Here is a 15632-nt window from a genome sequence, read left to right on the forward strand (position 1 = left end):
CTCAGCATTTGAGTGTCCCTGTTTTAGCTACATGCTGTCCTTAATTAATTGTCTGCCATATATCTTTTAAGAACATCTGTTTAATTTGTGTTTTGTCATGTTCGTTTGTTCATGTTTTCAGCACTTTTTTCCATTTTATTTGTATTCTGTCGTATTGCTTCTTATCTGTTATCATATATATGTACCCATTCTCTTTATTCGCTCTGTGATTATGTTCGTGGTTTCTGTTTATCACATTTTTGCACTTATTCTGTTTTTCTATCTGTGCTCTCGACATAATTGAAAGTGAGGGCTTGCCCTCAGTGATTTTTTGAGAGTTAAATAAAAGTTGAATGAATGCTGCACTAATCTTTTTCACTCATCAACAATTGATCAAATGTAAAGGATTTGCTGCTTTTCTTTGTAATGTTTCTGAGTGTTGTAATGTAGGAAACTGGACTGGACTTTCAGTTGTTTCAGTTTCTTGAAGAGCTTTTCAAGAAACTAAAACAAATCCAGTTGCCTACAGTGCAGCACTATGAAAACCATGACCTTGATGACCGAGAACCTTCATCAACGTGTTTGTAATTTATGACACTAAATGAAGAGTGTTTGGGTCTTGGCCTCTCGGTTTGACAAAAGAAGCAATTTGAAGATGTCACTTTGGGCTCTGGGACATTCAGAAAAGCAATTTATAAAGTTTCTAGACATTTTAAAGGCTATCCAAATAATGGATCAATCATGAAAATAATCTGCAGGATTATCTATATTGAAAATAGTCATCAGTGGCAGCCCTAATAAACTGACAACCACACACAAACATAGTGTAGCGAGAGACTTTAGTAAGCTGAAGAGCTAAATATTCTCCTTTAGCAGTTGGTTGACTAAAAAGTCAATTAATTTAGCTTTAAAAACCAATAAAGCAATGTTTTGTTTAATTAGACTTAAGAATTTGCGGTTTGTCTGCATGTTAAGTTTTATGGGTTTGTGTCTTGTGTGTGCTTGTTCAGGTATGGTAAGCTGTTGCCCTCTCTCCAAGCCAAGCAGTTTTCAGCAGCCACAGGGCTGAGCCGCATGCTGATCATCCTCGGGGCGATTGAACCGACTATTAAAGGCGAAAATGTCTCAGAGGAGGTCGTCCAGCGCCAGGTCAGACTAATGAGCAAACACACCCACACCCACATAAAAGTGATGAGTAACCCAACGGTCGTGACATTGTTAGTTAAAAAATAAACATCAGAAAATCTTTCTGTTAATGTTGTGTCATGCTTCAGTTGACACAGCAGGTCAGGGCAAATCTAGGGGTAATTTCGGGATGAATATAAGAATTCATCAGGGCAAGAAGGTGCTCTCATATCATTTGAATTTGAAGTTTACTTATTCTGAATACAAGACTTTGGCTCTATTCCTCTGCTCAGAAAATATCGCTTTTGTTAACCTAATTAGAAATATGGAGGAAAAAACGATTTTGATCGTCCTCCTCCCATCTCCGCTGTACTGCCACAGGATGGTGCTAGTGCGAGAATAATCACGTCTCCTCCTCAGCAGAGATACGAGCGGACGATGATTGCAGGAGCGTTTGTCTTCATATTGTCAGAGACTGTGAATTTGGCATGATATGACACCAGACGTCATTTTGAAATAAATGAAAATTGAACCCTTTTCCTGGAGCTGACATGATGCTGCAATTGCACTGTATCTGCTGATGCCTGCTATATTGTAAACTCAGCCTTTTGACAGGTCGCACAGTTTGTGAGGAAAAGGCTGTTAATATAAGCTACAAGCTTTTTTTTTTTTTTTTGCTGTGTATTGCAGATGAAGTTCTTCTACAGGGGAGGGTTTTTATTTTGCGCTTGTCCTTACTCAGATTTTCTGTGGATCTGTATAGGGCACACACATACAGCAGTGACACTGCCTGTCATAAAGTCCTGTAGTCATTTTATACTTGCTATGGAAAACATCTTAGGATGAAGAGTAGTAGTAATGGATTCTGGTGATGAACAACAACCAATATCTTTTGTAACATGGGATACTGCTCCAAATAGACTGACACCTTATTACAGCAAGGAAACAAACACTCATGTTGGTTACATTTGGGACCTAGAGATAGACAGATTATTGCAGGAAAGCTTCATTTAGTCGCAGTTTTTTAGCATTTAAACGGCACAGTTCTTCTTCAAATTCTTTTTACTTCTTCTTCTGAGAAACAACTTACACTTCAGTGGCCCTCCGTGAACACTCACCGACGTGTTCACAGACATTTTCAGCATCCCTTCAGCATTAATTTTATTCCGCAGCTGTCTGTATGGTGCGATGACTCCTGCTTCGGCATGAATGTGAACAGTTCGTTAAGGCTCCTTGTTCTCTGCTGCCTGCCACCCACGATGTGATGGCAGTAGTGATGAGGGACCTATTTCAGCTTTTCAAGTATTACAGTTGTTGCCAAGGCGATAAGGACATCATTGTGCTTGGATTCTCCAAGGACAGAGAAAGGTTTTGTAGACAGGCTAGTGAAGGTTATAACACGCACTCACTCTCACATGCTTGCCGGACTCAATAGAGCATGCAGTCCATTTCTCAAGGGCATGTTCTGTAACCACTGCTTAATTGAACTGGAGCAGAATTGTTTGCTGCTATGTTAACGGCACCAAAGCTATCTGGTCTTATCACATGTGGGTGATTGAGACAGTTAAAGGAGAATTCGGCTCAATTTGAAAATTCACATCTATTCTGGTGGCGTGGTGAACTTTCCCTTTCAGAGAACCAAGACCAAGAAATTTACAATGTCAACATATCAGTATTCCGTCTGCAGCTGCTTCATTGAATGAGCTGGACGCTGACTTCTCTGCATTCAAATGGGCATACTATAGCACGAGTTGTAGTTAATTTTCCCATCTTTCCCAAATCATCTTGGAAATGTACCTTTTAAATGGAACTACTTCTTTGTTAGCATTGTAGGATTGTATCAGAGTATGATCATACTATAAATGAAGTAATAAGAAATTATATGGGTGGCTGTTCGAAATAGGTTAGCTTTGTAAAGATCTTGCTTGCAGTACATACACAAATGTAGTACAACTGTACTCTAAGCATAAAGATCCCATATGCTCAATTTCAAGTTCATACATTTGGGTGCCTACTAGAAAATGTTTACATATCTTAATGTTCAACAAACACGTTATTTTTCTTATAATGTCCAATGCTGCAGAACCCTGTGTCTGAGCACTTTATACAAATAAGTTTTACTGCCTGTCTCTTTAAGGCCTTTCTGAGAATGAAAATAAACAGCCCAGCACTGATTGGTCAGCTTTCACAAGCCTGAGCAGGCCCCACCCACCATGTTTCCGCATCAGCTCTGCCGGTGTTTTTACAGTGGCGGTAGTGCTGAAGATCGTCACTGTATGGTAGTGACATCATCACATTCATACAGAAGTCCTGATAGCTCATTTAAAGGTGCAGTTTCTCAATACACACTGTGTGTTTTGATACTATCACACTATTTATATAGTACCTAGACCTACTTAATAGTAAAAAAAAAAAAAAAAAGTCTCACTTTATACAATTTTAACTTTTTAAATAGGGGTGGGTAAAAATATCGGTTCATCAATGCATTGCAAGATATTTTTCCCCCAATTCAATATCGATTCATAAAATCCTCTGAATCGATTCAGGCAAGCGACCACCTCTCGGTCCCCGCCTCAAGCAGCTGGAAGCGTCTCACCCGCGACCTCGCTCGAGGGTCGGAGGGTGAAGCGCCGCGGAAACACCGTCGGAGCAGTGGAGGCGGGTAGCCGATGTCTGACTCTTTCGGAGACAGTAAACTCCCAGCGCAGCCAGTCTCACCCTGGCCGCTGCACTGTGCGCCCGCGAGTAGCACTCCCCTCCGGGGAGAGAGGGGGGTCGGTGTCAACGTTTACCTCGTGTCTAGCCGGAGGGCATAGGGACAGCGGTCATGTCTATGTTTATGTTAGACAAAAATGTACCATGCAGTCCCAGAAACAATGGCACTTTCTCAGCTTAACTATGGTTGCACTATTTTATAACTAAACACATCGAGTACCTTTGTTTACATTTCAATTCGAACTGGAACTTCCTAGAGGAAAGATTTCTAATTTAAGATGACTTTTTTTAATTAAAAAATTATCAAAAGGTACTCTAACGAATTATTTGTTTATTACTACTTGTTACTGAATCGATATCGAAGCATTTAAGTCAATATCGAATCGAATCGATATTGAATCGAATTGCGACCTAAAGAATCGAAACCGAATCGAATCGTGAGGTTCTTAACAATACCCAGCCCTACTTTTAAATCTTATGTTTGTCTAATTTTGGATGATGCTGCGAGAATCTGAGGTGGTTGCAGGCAAACAAATGCTGAACAGAGTTAATCTTTGTTTGCAGGGTGTTCATTAAATGGCCCCAAAACTGTCAATATCTGATGATATGGGATGGGAACTGCAAAAAAGGTTAATTAGCATGCCTGCCAATAGACCTACCAAACATAAATATATTTTGAATTGCTCAACTAAATAAACCAAATCTGAAAATGTACTGTGATCTTATTGAGGCTGAGAATGAAATTCTGTTTATATTGTAGGCCTATTCAACTACTTCTTTAGAGGGGCCAGATTTGATAAAAGTTTCAAGGGGGGTCAGACGTTTACATTCTTACATGTCTGACCTGTAAAGCTTGGAATTTAAATGTGTTTAAACAATACACTTTCAATTCTTTTCGCTGTATTTTTTATTTGCTTTTACAAAAAAATGTAGTATGTTGTCGATTATCAGTTTGACTCTATAAACCTTTCCAATGAAATCAGAGTATTTCTGTGGTTGGCAACAGACATAACTAATGATGGGCCAATTAACCTATGAAGAAAATGATCAGAGGTCCAGAATTAAGGTCGTTAAAAGGACACATTTGGCCCACGGGCTGCAATTGAGTATGTCTGTTTTACTGTCATTTTAATCACTATGTTTGAGTTGAGCTTTGTCTTCAGATGTCTGTTGAATCTGTTTGATATGACAGCTGAATGTAGATAACAGTGTATGTTTACATACAAGATGTTTGACATAGCTCAGTTTTGGTTAAATGATAACCATCTCTATATGTATGTTAAGTTGATATCTGATATCATGTATTCGACACAAGTATCCAGTACTATGTATTTGCTTGATTTCTTTAATTTTCTTTTTCCTCCGAAGGTAATGTAAGTAAAGCATTGTTAGCCTTCAGGTGTATTACACTTTAATAAAAAATAATCATTTATACATTTTAGGTGTTGCGACTGATTATTTTCTCTGTCTCTTATAGAAGTACCTATTAAGTAACCCTGCCCACCAGAGCGGTTCTGTGGATGAGCATTACTTTTTGAATGAGAGTGCAGCTCAAGTGAGGTATGGCACTCACTTAGAGAAGCCCATTTTCAGTATTTTCTGGATGGATCTGCTATTTGCATGTTTTAATGTGAACGTCAAAATAAAGCTGAATGTATTACTTTTGTTTTTAAAGGGATATCACAAAGTTTAAGCCCCTCTCCGGCAGGACATCTGTTAGTATTATCACTGGGGATTCCTTTGACCAGGAAATACCAGAAGACTTAAACCAGGTGAGAATATGTATTGTGTATTGGATGATTCCATGATGTATTATTAATGCTAGGACAGTGACAGAACAATACTGTGGTCACGGTTGTGTGAAACCCCATCGTAAATCATCTTTTCCCTGCACCAGATGGTAGCTAAGCTTCAAAAGAAGTTTCTGGAGGAGTCCTACCCATCAGCCAATCACATTCACATAAAAGGAGCAGACCGGCGAATGATCTACAAGAAGCCATCTGCCATCAGCCAGCACCTGAGGAAGCTAGTCAACCAACGACAAGCCAAACAGCAGAGCGAGTGACCCACGGCCAACATGTAACAGTACCCCAGACATGGACGGAGTAATCACTGAATATGTTTTAAATATTCAATAAAATATTCCAGTTATCTTTTAACCTTTCCCTGCAGCAATCTGTAGAGATTGTCTACATGTCTGGTAAGGTTCATCAAGAAGTCAATTTCTTAACGTATTTTTTGTGCAGCTCTGCTTCATTGGAAGCTTTTTAATTGAGAATACCTGGAAGGTATTCAGTGTGATGAAATATTTGCTGTCTTAGATTCAGAAAATCTTATCTGTCAAGCTGTTATTTCAGTCTCTTTACCTGATTGGCCACTGCAAAAAATTAATACATTAGTCCTTATCAATGTAAAGGCCACACACGTCATTGCTCAACCTGATACTTTTTATCTCCTTCAGTTCTGTCTTAATATTCTGCCATGTTATAGCCACAGGGAAAGGTTCATTTGGTTCTTCTGTCTCTGATGCATCAGCTTCAGTCATTTGTTACCTGCATATAATTGAGCTACATCAAAACCGGACGTAGACCTCTCTTTTTGGACTTACATTTATTTTATTTTCTAATTTGTACACAGATGAGTCTGACTTGCTTGCTCAGCTAATTTTCCATTTTTCTTAGTACATCTTTATATACCTTGCATTTATTTTTAATTGAATTGGGCTAATTTTTGCAGCAAAGTATACAGTAAGTGAAAGAAAGACCAGACAGCATTGGTTTATCCTGAGGATTTAAGTTTAATTATGACACCACATCAAAATAAAAATTTCCAACAGATCTGGAATTTAATTCCATCCATATACATGCATAGCAACAACGTTTTAAGAAACATGTTCTCCCATAATCAGGACATTGGAATGATCATTTTACATCAGTATCCCCACTGACCTCCCACCCATCTTGTTCATCAGCAATAAACTTAATTCTTGTACAACTTCTTTTTTTCCCTATGGGGTTACAAATAATTATATGCACAGTCCCCATTTCATAATACTGCTTTCAGTAATGTTCCCTAATTTACAAAGTATTGCATTGAGAGCAAATTTCAAAAAGGGAGACCAAAGTGTATCATCAAACAGAAATACGAGTACTATACAAGAATGCTGCCATCCTCATGAAAACATCCACATCTGAGTTGAAGAAAAGAGACAGGGACAAACAGCCACATATGTATGCAAAGCCATGTGTATATGCCAAAATGTTAGATGCAGGGTTGTGCCTGGTGATCACCCCCAAATGGTGATTGTTAAGGCAAACAAGTCATTAGTAGTCTGCAAGTGACATTTTAGGCATATACAGAAACTGGTACAGCAAATAAGAATACACAAGTGCCTCAGTAGCTATTTTTGTGTCTAAAATGCATCTCATTTTTGTATTGTCTATTGTTTCATTGAGCCTACATTACAGTGTAAACAATATGTGTGCTACACAAGAATGACTATACAATAACATTACAAACAACTCTGATATAAATTTCATTTTGAATTTAAATTAAGATCACTACTCCTATTAATACTGATTGTAAAATAAATTAATGTGAAAGTGGCACCAATATTATTCTTGATTCATTTTTCTTTTCTTTTTCTTTTTTAACCAATGGTTTTGCATTTATAAGTCTTAAAACGATGAAAGAAGAAGCTTCTCTTGATTGTCCACAAGCAGCGTTTAGCACTGCGTGATGCACTATTCCAGACACAACAGTGTACCAAAACAAAGGAGAAAAAAGGTAAAAGGGTAAAAGTTTTGGGGGAAAAGGTGTGGGAGGGAGAAGAAGAACATGTCTTATTCTTCTCAACTTATTTTACATGCTCTGCAGCATGTGATGAACAGTAAAACTTCTTATGGGTAATAAAGTTTGACAGGTTGTTGAACTGGATATCACAGAGGCGGCAGTACTTGCCACTTCCAGAGCCGTTCACGCCTTTGTTGGCTGTGGGTGCAGCCTCCTCACTTGGAGACTTGGAGGAAGGGGACATGTTCTCATTGGTGTCAGCCTGGTTCTCAGTGGCCCACGTAGGTGAGGGATTGGAAGGTTGGCCGTCTGGCTGGGGCTGGTTCTCCTGCTGTGGTGGAGCTGTGCCCGAACGCTCCTCGGGCTTGTGCCCCCCGTTGACGATGACCATGCCCCGGTTTTTGGGCAGAAGGGGAAGGGACTCCTTGCCAGGGTGGGGGCAGCCATTAGCAGCAGGCTGCTGGGCCTGCTCTCTAGTTGTTCCTGTCTCACCTCCTCCCGCACCTCCTCCTCCCCCATTAACGCCCTGCTCCTGTTCGCTGGCCTCTCCTTGCATCATTGCTCCTCCGGTCACATAATCGGTTGGCTTTATCCCAAAATACGGCGATATTTGCTCAGGACCTTTCACCTTCTTTATTGCTCCGGGATAAAGGCAGTGGGGCAGAAACATATTCTTGTTCTCATCTTTTGATGGGATAAGTTGGGGCTCAGCAAAACCCTTGAGTCCCGGCACAGGCCCCATGTGAGGGGGGAACATGCCTCCATTCTGCACCATCACCTTCCCATTGCCATTCTTCTCACATTTGCCAGGGCTCTTATCGTAGACGTCATCGGGGTTGTTATTGCCGTCACTCTTTACATCTGGGAACATGGTCGGCTCCAGGCTGCCCGTCTCATTGTGTTGTTGCTGCTGTTGTGGCTGTTGTTGCTGAGCGGCAGCAGCAGCAGCAGCGGCGGCTGTTGCAGGGCAAAAGTTCTGTTTGTGTGCCAGGTAGTTCTCCACTTTGTTAAAACTTATCTTGCACACTGCACATTCGTGATAGTCCAACAGTCTTTTAGGGGAGCTACATGTCTTGTCAGGGACTGGCGAACACTTTTTGCTGAGATCAATGGGAGCGTCCAGCTCCTGCTGCTCCACTGTATTGCATTTGGGAGCCAGAATAGGTTTAGTGACAGTGAGAGAGGCCTCCAGGTGTTTGGGTACCATACCTGGGAAGATGTCACAGCGGGGGTGGAAGCGGTCGGCTAGACTCTCCACAGCTTCCTGGGATGTACAAGGGTTCATAGGAGGAACCCCCAGGAAACCTGGCTGACCCATAGGGGGCCTCTGGTGGTCCTGGTCAGGGAGACACATCTCATACATCTTCCTGCGTTTACGGGTCCTCATGGTTCTCTGCATGGAGGGTACCTTGTTGGTGGACATGCGTTTCATGGGTGGGTCATGGCGAGTGGCACAGTAGTACTGCTTGTGGACCATGTAGGTTTCATGACGACTGAAGGTGATATTGCAGGCATCACAGGTTGTCTTGTTTGGGTCATTGTCACTTTCCACCAAACCTGTACTGGGGCTTTTTCCCTCCATCTGCTTGCCATTCAGCCTCTCCTCAGCCCCAGTTGGGGTGGAGACCTTCTTCACCTGTCCTGCTAGATCCTTATCAGGCCCTTTAGCCCCAGCATTGATCATGTCAAGCACATTGGAGTTCAGACAGGCAGACTGCATGAGGTGGTTGTCGGCCTCTGTAGGGTGGCAGCCGGCCAACATGCTAACAGAACTGTGACCACTGTTGGGGCTCACCGCCTCGGGGACCTTATCTGAGAGGGCGGAGAAGTCCGGTGACTTTGCCATGTGTTGCCAGCGGCTGTTACAGTAGTGCTTTTTGTGGACCAAATAGTTGTCCAGGTTGCTGAAGGTGATATTGCATTCGAAACAGGTGGCCCCTTTGGGCATAAGAGGACTGTAGATGACAGGGGGGTAGCTGTTCCCTCCATGGCGAAGCCGCCGGTGAACTAGCTCTGACATTTTAGCCAGAATCTCAGAGGCCTGTGGGACCACTGAAATGTCTTGGGAGAAAGCAAACTGAGACAAGAAGGGGCCCATGGGAAATGTAGGCATGTTATGCTGCACAGGGGAGGAGGCCAGTCGGGGGCTGGAGGGCTCAGATTTGATCCTAGTGTAAGAAAAACTGGCTTTGCTGCCTGGGTGGGCCTCTCCCTTCTGAACAGACAGCATGGGCTTCTTCTCAGCCTTGTCAGCCTCTCCGTCTGTGCTGGTCTCCTTGTTGAGGGCTCCTTTGGGACTTCCCAGCAGAGCATCCTTCCTGTTGGCCAGCTCAGCGCGGGCCTGCTGCTGCTGCTGCTGGAGGCTTTCCTCAGGCCCCCTGGGGGAATGCTCGGTGCCGTCGCCTTCCCTGTGAAGTTTGCTGCCGTGCCCATGTAAGTCCTGATGCTGTAAGAGTTCCCTGTGGCTCTGGAAGCTGATATGGCAGTGATTGCATCTGAAGGCCGCCTGTGACAGGTGAGACATGATGTGATGCTGGAATGTAATAAGAGAATCTGCCGTGTAGTTACAGATTGTGCATTTCAAGCTGGTGCCAGGAGGGAGGCTCTCTTCCATTTTGACACCTGTGAAGGAGATAAAAGGGAGAAATGCTCAGAATCTCGCCTCCCACTTCTCCTTTAGAGTTAACTGTAGAAACCATCAAACGCTCATGCATTATGCCAAGCTTATTCCTATCCACTAGATTTTTTTCTTTTGCTCAAGGATAAACTGTCAACTATGCTAGCTGACAGCAGGATATGTATATTTCTAAAAAGAAATGACAGTCATTTTTCCAACCCTGTTTAAAACTCCGTCCCCGTGTCAATTTTTTCTAAAACAACACTTTTGACCCCCTTTCTTTGCAAAAAATGATTGAAAGTAGCCATTTCCAGTTGCTGTAATGTGCAATAAATTAAAAATGTGTAGTTTGTGTGCAAACTCTTTGATTCATGACATTGTCACTCACCACTGTGAGAGGTGCTCAAGTGCATTTCCAGGGCCCTGGCTCCGGAGAAGGTCTTGTTGCACTGTGGGAAAGGGCAGATACTGGGGGTCTGATGGGGACCAGTGTCGTTTTCCTCGACGACCGTCTCTGGCTCCCTCTGTCGCCCACTGCAATAGTACATCAGATGGGCCTGTAGGTTCCTCTCGCTCCGAAACCAGATTCCACAAGCCTTGCAGGGGAAGATGTCCTCTGGGGGGACAAGGAGAGGGACAAAGGGGACATAATATCAGGATATATACAGTACTTTCATATTTATGCATAAAGATAAAGAGCTCTCACACATGCATATACACGCTCCTCTTCGTCTACAGTTCTGACTCAAAGCCTGTGTTAAAAGGCTTTTCCACCAAATCCTCAGCTGCTGCATATCGCTGTGTTGCTACCACTGGGTTGGTGCCCTTTCTCAAGGGCAAACAAGAACACTGGACCATCTGCTTACAGAAGCCTCCCTGTTGAGCTGAACCCAGATAGCCCTCGCTAAGTAAACAAACACACTATTTGCATGAGGCGTGTATTTTGCAATTAACACGTTAGTTCGAGCCTCAGTGTGTTTATGTGAACCCAAAACTTGAAGGTCGATGGCTCTTATCTCCAGTGCAGAGACTCATCTGGGTTAATCTACGCCCGGCGGAGACGACGCTCCTTGTTAAGCAGGTGACTGAGTGCAGGCTGTGGACTGGTGTGTGTGTGTGTGTAAAAGAGAGAGAGAGAGAGAGAGAGACAGAGACGGTAAGGGAGAAAGAACAAGAGCATGCATGTGTGATTGTGCGTCTCTAAACAAAAGCACGTCTTGTTCCAGCTTCGCGTACGTGCGCTTGTGCCGGTGCACGGACACTCACTGTTGACGATGGCAGTGGGCAGGATGGAAGCCATCGCGGCCTGCTGCGGCAGGAGCTGGATGCTGTCCAGCAGCCTGGCTGGGTACATGCCCTCGCTCAGAGACATGTGGTTCACCGCCTGCAGACGCGAGTCAAAGTCCACCGCGAACGCCACCAGCTCCTCGCCCTCCATCATGTTCTTGGTGGTGGTGCACCACAGTTGGCCACCTGGACAAAACAGAGATAGAGGAGACATTTAAATGCTTGCTGTGCGAGAGGAAAAAAAAATCGTTGCTGAATTTATACATGAGTAATTCTGAACGTAAATGTCAGTGCGTTATGCAACATAAGAAAATACATTTGTGTGCTGGTTGCATAACAGTGTGTAGTTGTAGCAGGATGCTGGGTAGGACATGAAGTGGAAAGGTGGATTGTGCAATATTCTAAATCATTTTGAACTACATAGAGTTTTCTACTCATGAATTGACAAATATGATTAGTTTGACATAAATGGCCTCAAGAAAATAAAGGGTCAGTTCACCAAAATTACTGAAGGAAAACATTATTGTGCCACCTTTATAGATTTCTGATGCCATCCTTATACAATAAATGTAAATGCTTTTTCATTTTGTCATCCTCACAGCTTTGAAAAGTGACATTTACACATTTCTGCAGCAACACTTCCAAAATCAGTGCCCACATTACTCTGGATAACCAACAGAGGATGCTGTCAACTGTTTTTGTAAGGACTATCTATTCTGTAGTTCCAAAGAGAACTGTTAACAGTGACGACTGTAGATCATAGAGACTAACATAGAGACGATGCACCTGGAAATACACGTAGCGTTTTAACATTTTACGCGTTGGCTTTCAACGCAATCAAAATTAAATTCTCCTCGGTCGATTTGTCAGAACCAAAGCTACAAATAAAGGTAAATAAGAAAACATGTTTTATGTTATTTGGGTGAGCAAACCCCTTGGAAAGGTAATTTCCTTCTTTTTACTGCCACTCAAATGTCTTTCAAGGCTGCTGCTGCTCGTATCCAAAAGCAAAGGCAAGCTGGGGTAAACTGTAGCCTACAGTGCTGTTGTCAGCTAGAACACTGAGACAGGTCCTCCATATTATTAGATTGTTGTGTTTTGGGATTAAGCATTCCTCTGAAATCTTCTGAACATATTCATTAAGTCAGGGAAAGGGGGAGGGGGCAGGAGGAAGACAGGGGGGTAGAGGGAGAGAGTGAAGGTTTTAGCTTAGATAATATTTATCTCAGCACATGACAGGCTTTTCAGCTGCACTTCATTTTCCATTGAAGAGATTAAAGTTTTTAATATGACTATTTACAGAAATCTGGCTGGGGAGATAACAACAAACTATGATACGCTACTGCTAAATGGCAGAATTAGGACATTGTTTCTGAGGAAAGCTGGACAATTAATTAAAGCACGCTGTTGGCTTTCAAAGATGTGCAAACATACCGACGGAGTGTCAGACTGAGAGGGGACATGTGATGTGAGCCCTGGCTGATGTGGAATAAAGAGAGTCCTGAGGAGAGGTGTGAAGGCAGGGGGATGCAGCTAGAAAGCCCCCGCACATGTGGAACACTGATTACTCATGTTTACACAAAACCTATGAATCACTTGGTTTAAAACCGCCCCGTAGACACGGCCAAGGTGCTCAAGTGAGGCGCCGTATGAAAACAATCCACTTTTTCTGTGGATTTATTAGACGCGGAAAAAAGCAGGGGGATGGAAACGGAGCCACTCTACGCTGCTGCGTCATGCATTATGTATAAATCATTAAGTTTCGGCGATGAATTGCCCCATTATTTCAATTCAGAATTGAATATTCCAGATTTCACATCGCTGTTTTGATTAAAACCTTCCTAGCCCTTCCTATCTGCTGGTGAAGCACTGAAAATTAGACCCGCACAAACGTGTCAAAGGAGTGAAATAGTATTAAAATATGCTATCTTTCAAAGTCCCATTTGTGTGCAGGCTTCCTCCCCAACGACGTGTGTGTGTGTGTGTGTGTGTGTGTGTGTGTGCCTGCGTGAGCGTGCGCATGTCAGCGCCACTTTAAAGAGCAGTGCCTATCTGTCGGCCAATCTGCTGTGACGAGACACACACTTCAGGCCGCTCCACTTCATCGTTTTGATTCTGTCATACCACACACTGCCTGGAGAGGCCCTTTGAATTTTTATCTCCTAATTAAAATAACAAAACTCCTCTCCACTGTCTGCCCAAGTTACCATCAAGGTAGATACAAACTGCCACTGACAATGGTGGGGAATATATCGCAGTCATAGCCACAAAAGTTTCTCTCCTCTGAATGGATCTTTTAGTTCAGACGCGCTCGGCTTACAAAGAGAATTATGAACTAGGCCCCGACGCTCAGATACAAATCAGTGTTTTTTTGGATCAATCCAAATCAAAGATACTGTGTGCTCTCCTCAGCTGAAAATGGAGTAGATTATGTGGGGTCTGATGAAAATGTTTTACTGCATTTTGACAGCAGAATATGCACTCAGATTGCATCCCTTCAGCCAAGAATGCTACAGATCCATCTGTTGTGTGCGAGAATGCTGGAAATGAGTTTTTAGGACTGCATGTCCCAGTTTTACTGAGCTGCTCAAAACACTGAAGCAGCACTTGTTACAGTCACTCAACCAAGACAAGGTAGTAAGATACATGTGCTCCGGCTGCAGGATTAGGCTTTAAACCACACTAACATTGTCATCAGAATTAGAAATCACGCTGCGTCTCTCAGATTTGACGCCGTTTTTACCTCAGTGTTGTGCATTATGTATCTATATTTAAACAGTTTTCTCCAGCTCTGTGCAGCTTCATATCAAGTCATTTAGGAATCTAAATATACAAAAAATGTGATTAGCGTCGACAGGTTTGCACACAAATGAATGCAAGTGCACATGCATGCCCAAGTGCACGTAAGTACCGACCAATGCATTTGGACTACTGTGCAGAAACACGACATTTGCATGCACATATGAATATGCAGGACGCAGAAAACACAACGCTTCAGGCGGGCAACAGACCAAAACACTGTTCCATGAAGGAGCTCAGTCGAACGATTCGTCATGGCCGTTCCCCTCCGACAGCCTTTTCGTGTCAGGTGATTTAAATCACAGAAACGCAGGTGGGCCACCTATGACCGCCTCGTGATCTGTGAGCGAAGGAGCGACGACGGGCGAGGTCAAGAGCTGGAGCGAAAAAGACCAGACCCGAAAGTGGTGAAACTGGGGGAAAAGGCTGCGAAAAGTGCAGCTTGTGATTTGCACTTGTTTGCCTGCTAACTGTCTGCAGTGAGCTGCCTTTGTGCAGTGGCCAATGCAGTTGGAATGAAGGCTATTGTCTAAATCCTCCTGCAGAGCACCTGATAAAAGAATAAAGAACTATGACATATTCTAAAAACAATGGAGGAATTAAGGGGAGACAATAGGCCAGCTGCCTCATTAAAACAATCAAAAACGGCATCCTGTACGTAGTCCAGATAATTAAAAACCACTGCTTCCTACAGTCTCTCAATACCATATCCACCAGCTCACTGAGGCCCTGAGACTATGGCTCGGCTGGCTAAATGCCCTCTTCCCTCTCTTCTCTTTGATTAATGCTTCATTTGAACGCGCAGTTGAAGATGAACATATGAAGGAATTCATGAAACAAAATTATAATGCAAACCCTTTCTGCCCTATAAGTACGTATAAACTAATCAAATGTCTCAGGATGAATCGCGGGGACTCAGGGCGTGTGTCCCTCCTCCCCCTTTTTGCCTAAAGCCCCGAGAGATTTCAAAGTGCAGGCATCACAGGACATTTTTTAATTTTCTCACTTTAAATGACTTTATAAGAAAACGGATGTGTACAGTATCTGTATACGTATGGGGGAGGCAGGGGAGAATGGAGTGTGAGATACTTAAGCAAGAATAATTTTTTTTTTTTTTCCTGCTCCCTGCTACCACCACCATATCTTAATGAAGCCGCAAACAAATCTCTCATGCCTCGTGCAAAAAGCTGAGAGACAACAAAGCGGCAGAAATAACAGAAGGGCCCGGATAATTAAACTGGCCTGAAGACAGGTATTCAAATGTTGGTGTGTAAACAGCACAACTCTTTAATAGTTTAGCTGTAAAATGCGTAGTTAA

General features: G+C 42.9%; 2 protein-coding genes across 3 annotated transcripts in view; one reads left to right on the top strand and one right to left on the bottom strand.

Annotated features, from left to right (window-relative positions):
* The window catches only part of LOC115567177 (uncharacterized), a 26478-nt gene extending 19822 nt beyond the window's left edge, over window positions 1-6656 (top strand). The window contains exons 8-11 of the mRNA XM_030393498.1: window positions 990-1128; window positions 5297-5379; window positions 5495-5591; window positions 5717-6656. Coding sequence (XP_030249358.1) covers window positions 990-1128; window positions 5297-5379; window positions 5495-5591; window positions 5717-5884 — 487 coding nt within the window. The 3' untranslated portion in view covers window positions 5885-6656. The remainder of the gene's footprint in view (window positions 1-989; window positions 1129-5296; window positions 5380-5494; window positions 5592-5716) is intronic.
* Window positions 6593-15632, bottom strand: part of zfpm2a (zinc finger protein, FOG family member 2a) — a 121620-nt gene continuing 112580 nt past the window's right edge. For both annotated transcript variants that reach the window (XM_030393497.1, XM_030393496.1), the window contains exons 6-8: window positions 11495-11701; window positions 10617-10844; window positions 6593-10233 (exon numbers count right to left, since the gene is read on the bottom strand). In XM_030393497.1, the coding sequence (XP_030249357.1) occupies window positions 7676-10233; window positions 10617-10844; window positions 11495-11701 (2993 nt within the window). In that variant the 3' untranslated portion in view covers window positions 6593-7675. The remainder of the gene's footprint in view (window positions 10234-10616; window positions 10845-11494; window positions 11702-15632) is intronic.

This window comes from Sparus aurata, chromosome 17 (genome assembly GCF_900880675.1).
Source record: "Sparus aurata chromosome 17, fSpaAur1.1, whole genome shotgun sequence".
NCBI lineage: Eukaryota > Metazoa > Chordata > Actinopteri > Spariformes > Sparidae > Sparus > Sparus aurata.